At 46.6% G+C, this 12,864-nt stretch overlaps 1 protein-coding gene across 1 annotated transcript in view; it reads right to left on the bottom strand.

Moving 5' to 3' along the window:
* Positions 1 to 12,864, bottom strand: part of Itga9 (integrin subunit alpha 9) — a 293,447-nt gene that overhangs the window by 43,852 nt on the left and 236,731 nt on the right. Inside the window, exons 21-23 of the mRNA XM_032911092.1 lie at positions 12,495 to 12,584; positions 9,513 to 9,621; positions 2,381 to 2,488 (exon numbers count right to left, since the gene is read on the bottom strand). Of these exons, the coding sequence (XP_032766983.1) occupies positions 2,381 to 2,488; positions 9,513 to 9,621; positions 12,495 to 12,584 (307 nt within the window). The remainder of the gene's footprint in view (positions 1 to 2,380; positions 2,489 to 9,512; positions 9,622 to 12,494; positions 12,585 to 12,864) is intronic.

Raw genomic sequence — 12,864 nt, 5'->3', positions numbered from 1 at the left:
GACAGAGACAGAGAAAGACAAACATAGAACAAGAGACAGAGAGTGACACACACAAGACAGAGACAGAGACAGAGAGATAAGACAGAGACAGAGAGCAACACATACATACACACAGAGAGAGAAAGAGAGAGAGAGAGAAAGAGAGAGAGAGAGAGAGAGAGAGAGAGAGAGAGAGAGAGAGAGAGAGAGAGAGAGAGAACTTAAGTGGTCTAATAAGAAAATAGATGTAGGGTGTCAGCTTGGTGACAAGGTGACATGTGAGCAGGCAAGAGGGGTGAGGAGTGTCAAGACAGAGGCTGAAGGAAGGGCTCAGTGACAGAATCTAAAGGAGGAGGCTACATGGACTTCTGGGGAAAGAACACTCCAGTGGGAAGGAGAGGAAGGCTGAATGCTGGAGGTGGAAACATCAAGGAGGCTGAGAGGGAGGAGGCTGGGAGGGAGGAGGCTGTGACAGATGACAGGTCATAGAGCAGGGGGACAGCAAAGCTGCTGTGGACATTATAGGGGAAAGAGAGCCACGGGCATGTTTTACACAGAAGTGTGTCAAGACCCAACCAAGGATGGGCTGTAAGAGACACCAGTGAGGGCCACGTACCACAACTTGAGTGACAGATAGATGGCAGAATGTAGACCAGGCCTCTGAAGGCACAAACAGTGCTCACACTGGGACTTTCACGAAGGGGCACATGTTAGGTTTGCTTGTATGCTGGACGTGAGGTGTATGAGAATTTAGGATGAGGCAAGGCCTTTGCCCTGGGCTGAAGGACAGAGTGGCTGTTTGCTGTGACAGAAAAGCAGGCCTGAAAGGTGCTACGGTGTGGATGTGGTTTGCTCTCTAATACTCACATTGGCAGTTAATCTCCTGTCTTTAACATGACAGTGCTTAATATACACTTTTTTTTTTCTTTTTTCCGGGGCTGGGGACCAAACCCAGGACCTTGCACTTCCTAGGCAAGCGCTCTACCACTGAGCCAAATCCCCCACCCCCTTAATATACACTTAAAGGTGGGATGGTTGGTGGGTGACTGGGAGTAAGCAAAATCGCCAGGGTGTAGGTCCTGTGATCAACTGCTGGTGTCTACATAAAAGGAGAGGCAGAGCCTAGTGAAACACAAACACACACACATATGCATGTGCACACACTCACACACATGTATGTACACACAGACACATGTACATACGCACAGACTCACACATGCACACACACATGCATAAACACACGTATGTACACACACTCACACACAGAGACAGACACACAAGACACACACCGAAACATAGACATGTCTACACACAGACACACATGAGCATACAGAAACACACACATACAAAGACACATGCACAAACTTCCTGCCACATGGTGATCTGTACCACCTTGGGATACTGTTGACATGAAGGTCCTCACTCCTGAGACCTACTCCTTAGACTGTGGACAGTACTGTAAGCTAAAATAAACCTTCTTTCTTTATAAATCTACTCCAGCAATGGTATTGTGCCATAAGCCACGTCGTCGTCGTCGTCGTCGTCGTCGTCGTCATCATCATCATCATCATCATCATCATCATCATCATCAACAACAACAACAACAACAACAACAACAATGCTGACCCGGAGGGGTACCACTGGAGTTTAAGTAAAACCAAGATGTCCGTTAGGCACTGATAGATATAGTTGGTTACTAAATCCTGAATTTCCCGGAAGGGGTCTGGGCTGGAGAGACACTGGTGGTGTATCATCAGAACAGGCTAGATTTTGATCTGTGGGTCTTACTGAGCCCCAGAGAAGGAGTGGGAGGCCTGAGCCCTTTAGCCATTGGGAAGATAAGGATAAAAGTCAATGGGAGAAAATCCTTGGAGCCAAGGAGTCCACTTTTAAGCAGGTGTGTAGCAATGGCCACACATGGCGTATAAAGTGTCCCCTCAGGCAAAGTCAGCTACAGGTGACACAGGATCAGGCAGCCTCATGGTCTGCATAAGAACCTGGGCTTCAGTCTCATCATGCACGTGTCTTACCCCACGGATCTTTAATCTGTGGGTATCAGTTTCCTTTGACAATCTTTACAAATATTGAGGCTCTCCTCAAGGAAATGCATGCATGTACACATTAGATAGTCTTCGTGAGTTCCCAGAGGCACCACAAGCTACCCTGGGGGACAAGTTTACAACCATTCCCTCCTCATCCCTTCCAAGGTCTTTTGGCATCAATCAAATTGCCTCAACATAGAGATGAAGGTCTTTCTTCAGGCTCCCCCTGCTATGTCTCCTAAGTGTGAAATCACTTTGACTTCCTGAGCCTCCTGAGAAGACTCCAGAGTAAGTGGATACGCATTTCAAACAGGCAGCTCAAAGAGGAAACCAATGGAGGACACAGATGGAGGACTCACCACCATGTCCTGAACCTGAAACATCTCTGCACCACCAGGTGACAGCCGGCTGGGGAAGGAGATGCTGACAGAAGATCCAGGAAGGGTGCTGGGGCCCATGTTGTAGACCTGTGGGGTGAAGCACATGGCACATGTCAGTGACACATAAGACCTTCAGGTCATGCGATACATCATACGCCTTAAGAGTGTGAGCTATACATAGAAGTGTGATGGCGTGGATCTAGGATGTGACTTTATTTTATCTAGATATGCTTTTAATTGAAGTAGAACGTCCATCACTCAGATCTAACTTTGAAATGCATACTAAACAATGCAGGTCAAATGAAATTGAGCATTTTCTTGTCCTCTTCCTGCTGAAAATTGTATTTAACTTTACATATCTAGAAATTTATTCATTGATGATAGTTGGTAGAAACTCAGATATCAAAATGAACTTCAGGGCTCTGGAATAAAGTAAGAATGATCTAGGGGCTCGATCAAATGCAGGAGGGTGGTGTGGGGAGAGCGAATGTGGCTGAAGCAGTTGGGATGGGTAGAGGTAATATATCTACATTTCCCTGGATACATATGCACACAGGAGTCATCTCTGAGACCCAGTGGCTTGGTCCAAACTTATTCTTGGCACAGTTTGGGATAATGATGACCTTCAGGGACTGAGGGACTGGTCCCAAAATGAAGTTTCATTATTCCTTACAAAAGGCTGTCACATGTGCTATCTAGGTCATTCTGATGACAGCTTGATGACATCTGCATATCTCTTCTTGAGTTCTGAATCAGATCAGGGTAGAAACTTTACCCCCCTTTTCCTTCTCTACTTCATCTCAAAGCCAAGTATGGAGGGGAAAGAAAGAAGCCACAAAGAGACCCACGGGGTGAGGTGACAGCGCAAAGACTGCCAATCAAACCCAGGACAGAAATAGAGTAAGAGGAGGAATTTAAAAAATGGGCAGCTCACAGGAACAGAACATATTGGCTGCCTGTGGGATAGAATATTTTCCATTATTCAGGTGGCCACATTTTAATGATCCACAAGTGGGGCTAGCCCATGTGGTGTAACAGAGTAACCAAGACTGGGCTAGCCTAAGTGTTGTAACAGAGTAACAAAGACTGGGCTAGCCCAAGTGCTGTAACAGAGTAACAAAGACTGGGCTAACCCATGTGGTGTAACAGAGTAACCAAGACTGGGCTAGCCCATGTGCTGTAACAGAGTAACCAAGACTGGACTTCAGTTTCTTCTAACATGTTTCCTGCATGTTTTATCCACTGTTGAGATCTATTGCTCAAGAGAAGATTCCTTCCAAGATTATCACTCTCTTATATTGTACCTGGGTACCTAAGAGCTCCAGTGGGCAGGTCTCTTGCACCATTCAAGCAAACCGTGAATGCAGAGGAAACCTTCTCTACGGAACGTTCTCTAAGGAATCTGATGAATACATAAGTTACTAAGCAAACAGGCCATGAGCAGGGATGTACTATGAAGTGTATTAGGAGACCGATGTTTGCACATGAACAGTACTCAGTCTGCAGCCTGTGGATAGAGGACTGATTTTGACATTCAAGTCTTACTGTTTCAGAATTCCATTCCATAAGGCTATAGCTGCCAAAATCTGATTCCATTGATAAGTCTTTGCCTCTGTCCCTTTTTGGTTCGATAAAATATCTTTACAGATACACATTAAGGGAGGTGGTGTTTTAGTTTACATTCCAAGGTAAAGCAAATTGTCTCAGAGAAGGTAAGGATGCAGGAGTCTGGAAACTGCTAATCATTAGCACATCTATAGGTTAAAAATAGAGGGCAATGAACCAATGCATGCTCCTTTTCTCTACTCTCATACAATCCAGGACCCTCTACAAAGGGAATGGTGCCACCCAGAGTGGGCAGGTCTTTCCCCACGGACATATCCAATGGCTAACCCAATGTAGACAATCACTCACCAAGACTCAATTCCTAGGTTATTCTAAGTCTGTGCCTAGTTGATGATTAAACTGACTATCGTAAGTCCAGGGAAACTACACTGAAAACCAAGGAAGGGTTTGCTATTGACAACAGTCATGATCAGTGGTGGCAAGTCAGACATCAGTGTGATGGGTGTTTGAATGGCGTTGATGTCAACTCTTGTTGATGACTCTGCAGAGTCTGAGGCTTCCAGGCAAGAGGTCACTACATAGCTGAGTGGGTTGGCAGGGCAGTCTAGAAATGGAGCCTGAAGATAAGAACAAACTCCTGCCATCTTAAAACAAAATTTTAATTGGATGGGGGTGGGGGGGCAGTTATCTCTTAGGCATTAAATAAAGTGTTTTCTTGAGATGGGATGCACTCCTGGCTAAGATACAGTGATGTGGTTAAACAATCTGGGGGATTTAGAATCATGTCCTGAACTTGGCTGACAAGACCCTGGCAGATACCAGAAGACAGACTCCAATTTTGTAAATATTTCTCCTGTAGGTAGAATGTCCAGCAGCTTCCTGTCCTGTCAAGAAGTCTTCATGAGTGTAAGAGCCAACTGATGCAGCTAATGTCCATGTTATTTTCAGAACTTTGGACCAGAGATCCTGCAGCCTTCACAACTGACAGCCAGGCTGGTCGGCATGCATTCTGCCTGGGGAAACACTTCCTAGCAACAATGTTAAAACACCGCTCAGCTCACCAAGAAAGTTACTTAATTTCTTATTTTCAGGATATTCTGTTACACACTTAAGTGCTACCATACAGTATAAAGACATACAGTATATAAAACCTGTATGGCTTGCTCGGTTGGGCTGTTTGCTTGATTGACAGGGTCTGGAGCCAAGCTTGCACCTGTTTTCAACTATCTTCAAGGTACGTCTGTGTAGCCAGTGACTGAGCACTGTGGATTTTTTATTTTGAGGTGATGGAAATCTGAATTCTATACTCTAAAAATCATTGAACTCCATACATAGTTTAAGAGGTATGTCATTAAAGATGTTTTTCTTGATGAACAGGGATGAATGAAGCTTACAGACTTATTTTCCTTTAGTTCTGTTTTGAGAAAGGATCTCTCTCTATGAGCGCTCAGGCTGCCTTGGAACTCACTATGTGGGCCACGCTGTCCTTGGATTCATGATCCTTTTGCCTGTCTCCCAAAGGCTAGGACTGCAAGCATGCTCTACCGTGCTAAGCTTCAATTTTAATCTGTCAATTAAAAAGGTGATGAGAATGGGATTCCTGGGAGAGTGGGAGAGAACCCTGCCAGGCAGTGGGGCTGAGAAACAAGATTCAGAGATTCACCACATCTCTGAAGCTGAGGCTAGGGCGCCAGAGCCAACCACAACCAAAACCACCCAAACAGTGCATTCACACACAACTGAAGGTGCGAGCTCTGTTTGTAGCCAGCTTTTTCCTAGAAAGCAAGGTCTTTAGTTTGTTTTCACATTTGTTTACATTCTGTGAAAGATTTAACAACAACAGCAACAGTGACAACAAGACTGAAAGAGAGATTGTTGCTAACTCTTGATTCCAAAAGGTCAACATTTACAACAACAGCCCTCAGACAAGAAAAGGAAATGGTACCCTGCCACCACCGAAAACAACTCAATTCAAGAAAAACTCAAGAGCTCAGAATTGCAGAGGCCCCACCTGCAATTCCCAGGCCAGGGAGTCCCAGGGAAAGCAGGGATGGGAGAGCACAGAAGGGCTCCTGCCACCTGGTCTTACTCCTTTGAGGCAGTGTGTAAGACCAGATTCATCTTTAACCTTATCTTCCCAGAACTTAGGAGGCACAGGCAGGAGAGTTGCTGGTTCTAGGCTAACTTGGGTCACCGGGTGAGACCTGCTTTCAGAGAAACAATGAAGCATCCAGGTGTGTCACATGATGTTAACTCCAGCGCTCGTGGGGCCGAGGCAGATGGACGTCTGTGAGTTCTAGGTTAGGGCTACAGAGTGAGCTACAAAAACAAACCCAACAAACTGAAGCAACAACGGCCTGCCATACACCATCCTAACATCTGCATTTGTGTGAAGTTATGTGCGTGACATCTGTAATATATTTCCTTATAATTTCCCAGGTGGGGGGAGCATTTAGACTCCTGGTGGGAAAATCAAACCAAATGAATCCAAGTCAAACCAATTACTATTAACAGTCAGCAACCTCGTGTGTCTCTGTTGGGAAAACTGCTCACAAGGCTGGCGCAGGAAGCCAGCCTAGACTAGAATTTCTGCCTTTCCCCGTCTTTAATAGATATATCTTCAGCTCAGATGTATCTTGTTGAATGGCAGACGTACTAATGGAAGACACAGAAGGATCCTTGCTTTGGGAAGTCTTGTTTCTGCTTCGGGAATGATAGTGCTGATAAAGGAAACAGTCAAGAGATTCCTCCATACTCCTTCCCTCTCCCCAAAACCAGCCTCGTTCCTGGTCCTTATCAATTTCTGTGTCCTTTCAGCTGGACAACTGTACTCACAACGGTTGTGCCAGAGAAGTGTGTCAGTAGATAAGGTTTCAGGAAACATAGCCTTTGCTAACATGGGTGTGTGTGTGTATGTGTGTGTGTGTGTGTGTGCGTGTGTTTGTGTGCATGTGTGTGAGAGTGTGTGTGCGTGTGTGAATGTGGGTGTGCATGTTTGCTGGCGTGCATGTGTGTGTGTCTGTGCATGCTTGTGCATGTGCATGTGAGAGTGTGTGTGCGTGTGTATGAGTGTGTGAATGTGTGTGTGCATGCTTGTACGTGTGCATGTGTGTATGTATGAGAGTGTGTGTGTGTGTGTGCGTGTGTGTGTGTGTGTATGTATGAGAGTGTGTGAGTGTGTGTGCCTGTGCATGTGCATGAGTGTTTTTGTGAGTGTGTGTGTGTATGTGTGTGTGTATAGGGGCTTTCCTAATCTGCAGCTCACTAGCAGTCCATTGCCTCAAACTTGAATGATGGCTGAACTCCCTCAGGCTCTGTGATCTAAGGACCATGCCAACCACGAATTCCCCAGGGACACAGTCTCAGCTGGGTTCTTTGCATCAGGTCATATGTGAAATAAGCTGTGTTCTTAGACACCAAACTTTACGTTCCCTGTACAATATCTTCAGAGAACCAACTGGAAGAGTAAGCTGCATCCAACCACCCACCCATCATCCATCCATCCACCCATCCATCCATCATCCACCCATCCATCCACCCATCTATTCACCTATCCACCTGCCCATCCATCCATCCATCCATCCATCCATCCATCCATCCATCCATCCACCCACCCATCCACCCATCTGTTTTCCTTCTATTCTCTGAGCAGGCACTAATATTTAGTATTTGTTATAAATCTGGCATTTTATATAGCAAGCATGCCTCTTGCCCCTTCTTTTTTTATGACACTGTCTGGGTCATTTGAACCTTTCTAAATAATTCTCTTGTCTGCATTCTGCATTTCAAGAGAAGAAAGGATATAAATCACAGAAAACAAAATAAATCTACCTGGTGTTTGTTTCCTATCCAACTGAGAGACCCAAAGGGAAGCAATGGGCGAGCCCTGAGAGGTGCCTGAAACCTTGACCACAGCTGTCACCCCACAGTCTCACTGAACGTTTTCCTAGTCTCCTCTGTAAATCAAGGGCAGGCATTACAGCTGGGCTTAGCAAGTCAAGAACCCATCCTCTCTAAGCTGGAAACATGTGTTATCCATCATGGGTTCAGAGCTCTTCCGGCCAATGGACACTCTGAGTGGAGGAAGATCATCTTCCCAAAATGTTTTACCTCATCCTCTGCACCCTCACCACATCAGTGTCTGTCCTCCCTTATGTCCATGTAAGAGGACCCGCAGGCAAGGAAGATCATTGTTATTTGGTCCCTATGGTAAATATTATCACAGTGGGAGACGATGTTCTCCATGGAGGAGAATGGGCAGGCACGGGAAAGCACTGGGAGGAAGAACCTGGGACTGTGAAATGTAGTCTTCACTAAACAAGAGGGATTGTTTCTTCTTGTGTTTTCCGGTTAATGCCTGACCAGCCCTTGCCCAGGCCTGTCTCACCAAGTTCTGCCAGCACTGTACCTCCTTTCTCATGGGACCACATTTCTCTGTACTTGCCCCTTAAAGGACACAGACCGGCCAATGCTGAGGCCCTTCTGGCTTCTTGTCCACATACTCCTATTTTGAAAAGCTGCCCTTAGAATCCATGTTTTAAAAGCAAAGGCTGACAAACTAGGCCTTACACACAAAATCTGACCTGGTGCCTACTCTTGTCCAGCAAACTAAGAAAGTTACATCGTTAAATTTTTGAGGGAAAAAAACTTAAAGAGTCACATTCCGTGTCCCATAAGAGACACATGCATGCAAAGGAAGGCGCATATCTAAAGACCAGTATCTCTCTCTGTAGCTACCTTCTGGCTACAGCCGGACAGCTGCCACAGTGTAGCCCACAAGGCCTCAAATAGTTACTTTCTGGATGTTTCTTAAAAAAAAGCCTGCACTCTAAGAGAAGGAACCATGTCTTCTGGATGTCTGCAGACCACATGCCCCGCAGACCTGTGGAGCTGATGCTGAAGAACCTAACTGAGTAAGCCCTACCCAGTGAGTAGCCAGCGCACGCTCCAAGGTGCATGGGCTCACAGGGCTCTCAGAAAACTGTACTTTTGAAAGGCTGGTTCCCGGGGGGAGAAAACTTTAGTGGAGTCAGCATGAAAATCCTGGAGGAAATTTATGTGGTAATGCACTGGGGGAATCTCCTAAAGCCCTTAAGTTAACAGGGATCGGGGATCGTGGCCAGGATAAGCCTTCCTGATAATGCTCTTGTTGTTTCTCAACCTGGGGGTCCCAACCCCCACAGGGTTAAATATCAGATGTCCTGCATAGCAGATATTTACATTATGACTCATAACAGTAGCAAAATTACAGTTATGAAGTAGCAACAGAAGTCATTTTATGGTATGGGGTCAGCACAAGATGAGGAACTGTATTAAAGGGTCACGGCGTTTAGGAAGGTTGAGAACCGCGGCTCTTTGGTGCAGCTGTTCTAAATTCTGAAAAACACCGAGGTCTCCAGGCGTGTGGTTAACACCTCCTCGATATCCCTGGCCCCCCAACGCCCCCATACCAGAAAAACAGACTGGAACAGTTCCCTCTGAAAACAAAGATAAAAGTTGGTTCCCTCATCCCGGCTACACCCTGAGTCACGCCCCGTGCCGGTACCTGGAGAGTGATGTTGACTGGTTGGAAGTGGCACTCCTGGTCATCCAGCTGAATGAAGTTGGATGCGTCCACAGACTCTCCGTACACGAAGGAGGTTGGGGACACAATTCTGAAAGAGGAGAGCATGAAATCTGTCATCCTACCTGAGGCCAGGCCCCCAAGGTCACGGCTGGATTGAGAACTCAAGTGTCTCTCTTCCACCCTGTGTCTTAGGTTTCAGGGTCAGAGGTCAACACCAGGTGTCTCCTCTTCCCACTTTAGTTTCTGAGGCAGGGGCTGTCATTGAGCAAGAGGTCTGCTCTAGGGATACAGACACTCATGGCTAACCCCGGCTTCCTGTAGGGGTCCTGGGGAGGAGAGCTCAGTTCTTTATGCTTTTATCTCACAAACGCTTTACTGACTGAGCCATCTCTCCAGCCGTCCTCCCAATTATGCTTCTAAGACATGGTTTTACAAACCGAAAGCTACAGAAACCAAAAACAAAACAAAAATCTTAAAAAACCCCAACAACCCCCCCAACACAACAAAAAAAACCCCTTGATTATAAAATCATACATTTTTCTTGTCATTTAAAAGGCACTTCTGTAGATTATGCTGATAACAAGCCTTTGAGAAATAAATGTAAGTAAATTATGTATTTGGCAACTGGAACCATAACAAATTCATTTTTAAACATATTTATATCTGTCAGATGCCCATGCTTATTAGAAATTGGGTATTTCGGGGGCTTGCAAGATGGCTGAGGGCGTACAGGTATTTGCCACAAAGCCTGACCTGAGTTCAATCCCTAGGACCCACATGGTGGAAGGAGAGAGCTGACTCTCTTAAACTGGCCTCTGACCATGGTCCCGGTGCATGCTCCTACATGCCTGCACACACACACACACACACACACACACACACACACACACACACACGCAAACACACACACAAGGCACACAAACACATATACACACACAGACACACATACACACATACACCCACAGACACACACGCACAAGGCATACACATACATACACACACACATAACACACAAACACACACACATACACACATACAAGGTACACACACATACACATACAAACACACACAGACACACATACACACATACACAAGGCACATACACAAGGCACATACACAAGATACATACACAAGGTGCACACACACACATACACACATACAAGGTACACACACATAAACACACACAGACACACACACATACACAAGGCACATACACACACAGTGCACACACACACACAAGGTGCACACACACACACACATGGCACACCACCCACACAATAAATGCACTAAAACTTGAAAAGAAACAGGCGTTTTATGGATAATAAATTTGAAGTCGCCCCAGTTCCCATCCCCGGAAAGATCAGAGGCACGCTCATTTATTTAGCTGATAGTTTCATGGGGACAGTTAGCACTGCACACTAAGGTCTCCTAAGGCCTTGACAACACAAGTGTGTGTGGGAGGTGTTTCTACTTCATCCCTAAGGACAAGGCCTGATTCTGGGCATTTCACACTAACTCTTGGACAGAATGGATAAGTAAAGCATAGGGCTAAAAACAGCTGTGAATACAGGCAACATATGTCACTTTGCAGATACAGTCGACCAACACCTCAGGTCTACAAGCCATGCTCCGGAATGCCCAAGAGGAATACGAGATGCTCACTTTGCTGGCTCCCAGCAGAGTCCAGCTACTGCAGGGATGGCCCCTCCCTTTAGGAGCAACATTTTTCTCCTGGACCCAGGCTTAGATCCAGAGCGTTTGAAAACTGAGACACAAGAGACTGAACTTTTAGAGAGTTCAGCTTGCATTTGGGCTAGGCATTCCTTGAGTTCCCATTTGATCTAAACCAACTGTGTGATACTCTCCCCACCCCCACCAACCCTGCTGCTATCAGAAAACTACACATGATCTGTTGGCTGAAGCTGGAGATAAGACCCGAGTTCTCAGTTTTCCAAGCTCTGGCTGGAAGCTGATTCATGTTGCTTTGTGTCTCTGCAGACACAGCCGACAGCCCTGCTTTCCAACACAACCATAGGCGCCGAATGGCTGTCCCCTTCACCTGGATGGGTTACTACTGCTATGGTGATGGCTCCTTGTCCATTCCAGACCATCACAGATATGAGGCAGAGCCCTTTCTGGCTATGTTCAAGGATGCAACAGACATACAAAAGGCAGGAACTATGGAGCTGAACGGAAGGGCGGCCTTCCTGGGAGGTAGGGTGTGAAGAACACTTGAGGCAATCTTTAGCCCTGCGGCTTTTAGCTGGCATTTTAATCCGGGACAGTACCTGCCGCTGTACAGTGTTCTGTACAGTGTATACAGCACACATGACAGGGTATGTCAGGGGCCAGGAATAGGTGCACATTAAGATACACAGTGTCGCAGTTAGGGTTTGAACAGACACCATAATCAAGGCAAGTCTTATAAAGGACAACATTTAATTGGGCTGGCCTAGAGGTTCAGAGGTTCAGTCCAGTATCATCAGGGTGGGAACATGGCAGCATCCAGGCAGGCCTGGTGCAGAAGGATTAGAGAGTTCTACATCTTCCTCTGAAGGCTGCTAGTGAAGACTATTCACTTCCAGGAAGTTAGGATGAGGGTCTTAAGCCCACATCCACAGTGACACGCCTACTCCAACAAGGCCACACCCACTCCAACAAGGCCACACCCACTCCAACAGGGCCACACCTTCTAAGAGTGCTACTCCCTGGGCTGAGCATATACAAACCATCACACATGGAATGTTCAGAGAACTTACCAGCACACATGCCACTAGCTATGTGCCTGGAAACAGGGAAAGGCAGATGGGATGTGGATATCAGCCACTGCAGACACACTTTCTGCTTTCTCAGGCTGGCCGGCAGGGAGGTTACAGGGCCACTTGTTCTTGGCTGTGACACATGCAAATCAGGAGTGGCACGGCCTTCCATTGCAAGGCACCCTGTGTTCTGGATGCTTACCCAGTGATGGACGTGTCCACTTCATGCACCAGTGGTATTGTCAGTGTGAGAGTGTTGTCATGCAGGGCTTCAGAGCGCTCCATGTTGCCGCTGGGTAGGGGAGAGAAGGAGGATGGGGCAGTGGTCAGTGCAAGCCACTTAGCAGCTGGTGTGCCCGCCCCATGGGTGCACATCAATCCTTACATTCTTCAGACTCACCTAATCTGTCCCCATTCAGTGTGCACAAAGGGGGAGGGGCAAGAGGTACATACGGGAGGTGACCCCAGGAAACACCAATAGGTAATAAAGAGACCAGGAAGGGGAAGAAGCCACGGGAGGCTTGCTACCCAGCAGGTGCATGCTGGAGGCAGCTGGGACCCCAGGCTCATTG

Source organism: Rattus rattus, chromosome 8 (assembly GCF_011064425.1).
Source record: "Rattus rattus isolate New Zealand chromosome 8, Rrattus_CSIRO_v1, whole genome shotgun sequence".
Lineage (NCBI taxonomy): Eukaryota > Metazoa > Chordata > Mammalia > Rodentia > Muridae > Rattus > Rattus rattus.
Note: the sequence above shows the minus strand (reverse complement) of the source record. Positions and strands in the feature narration are given on the sequence as shown.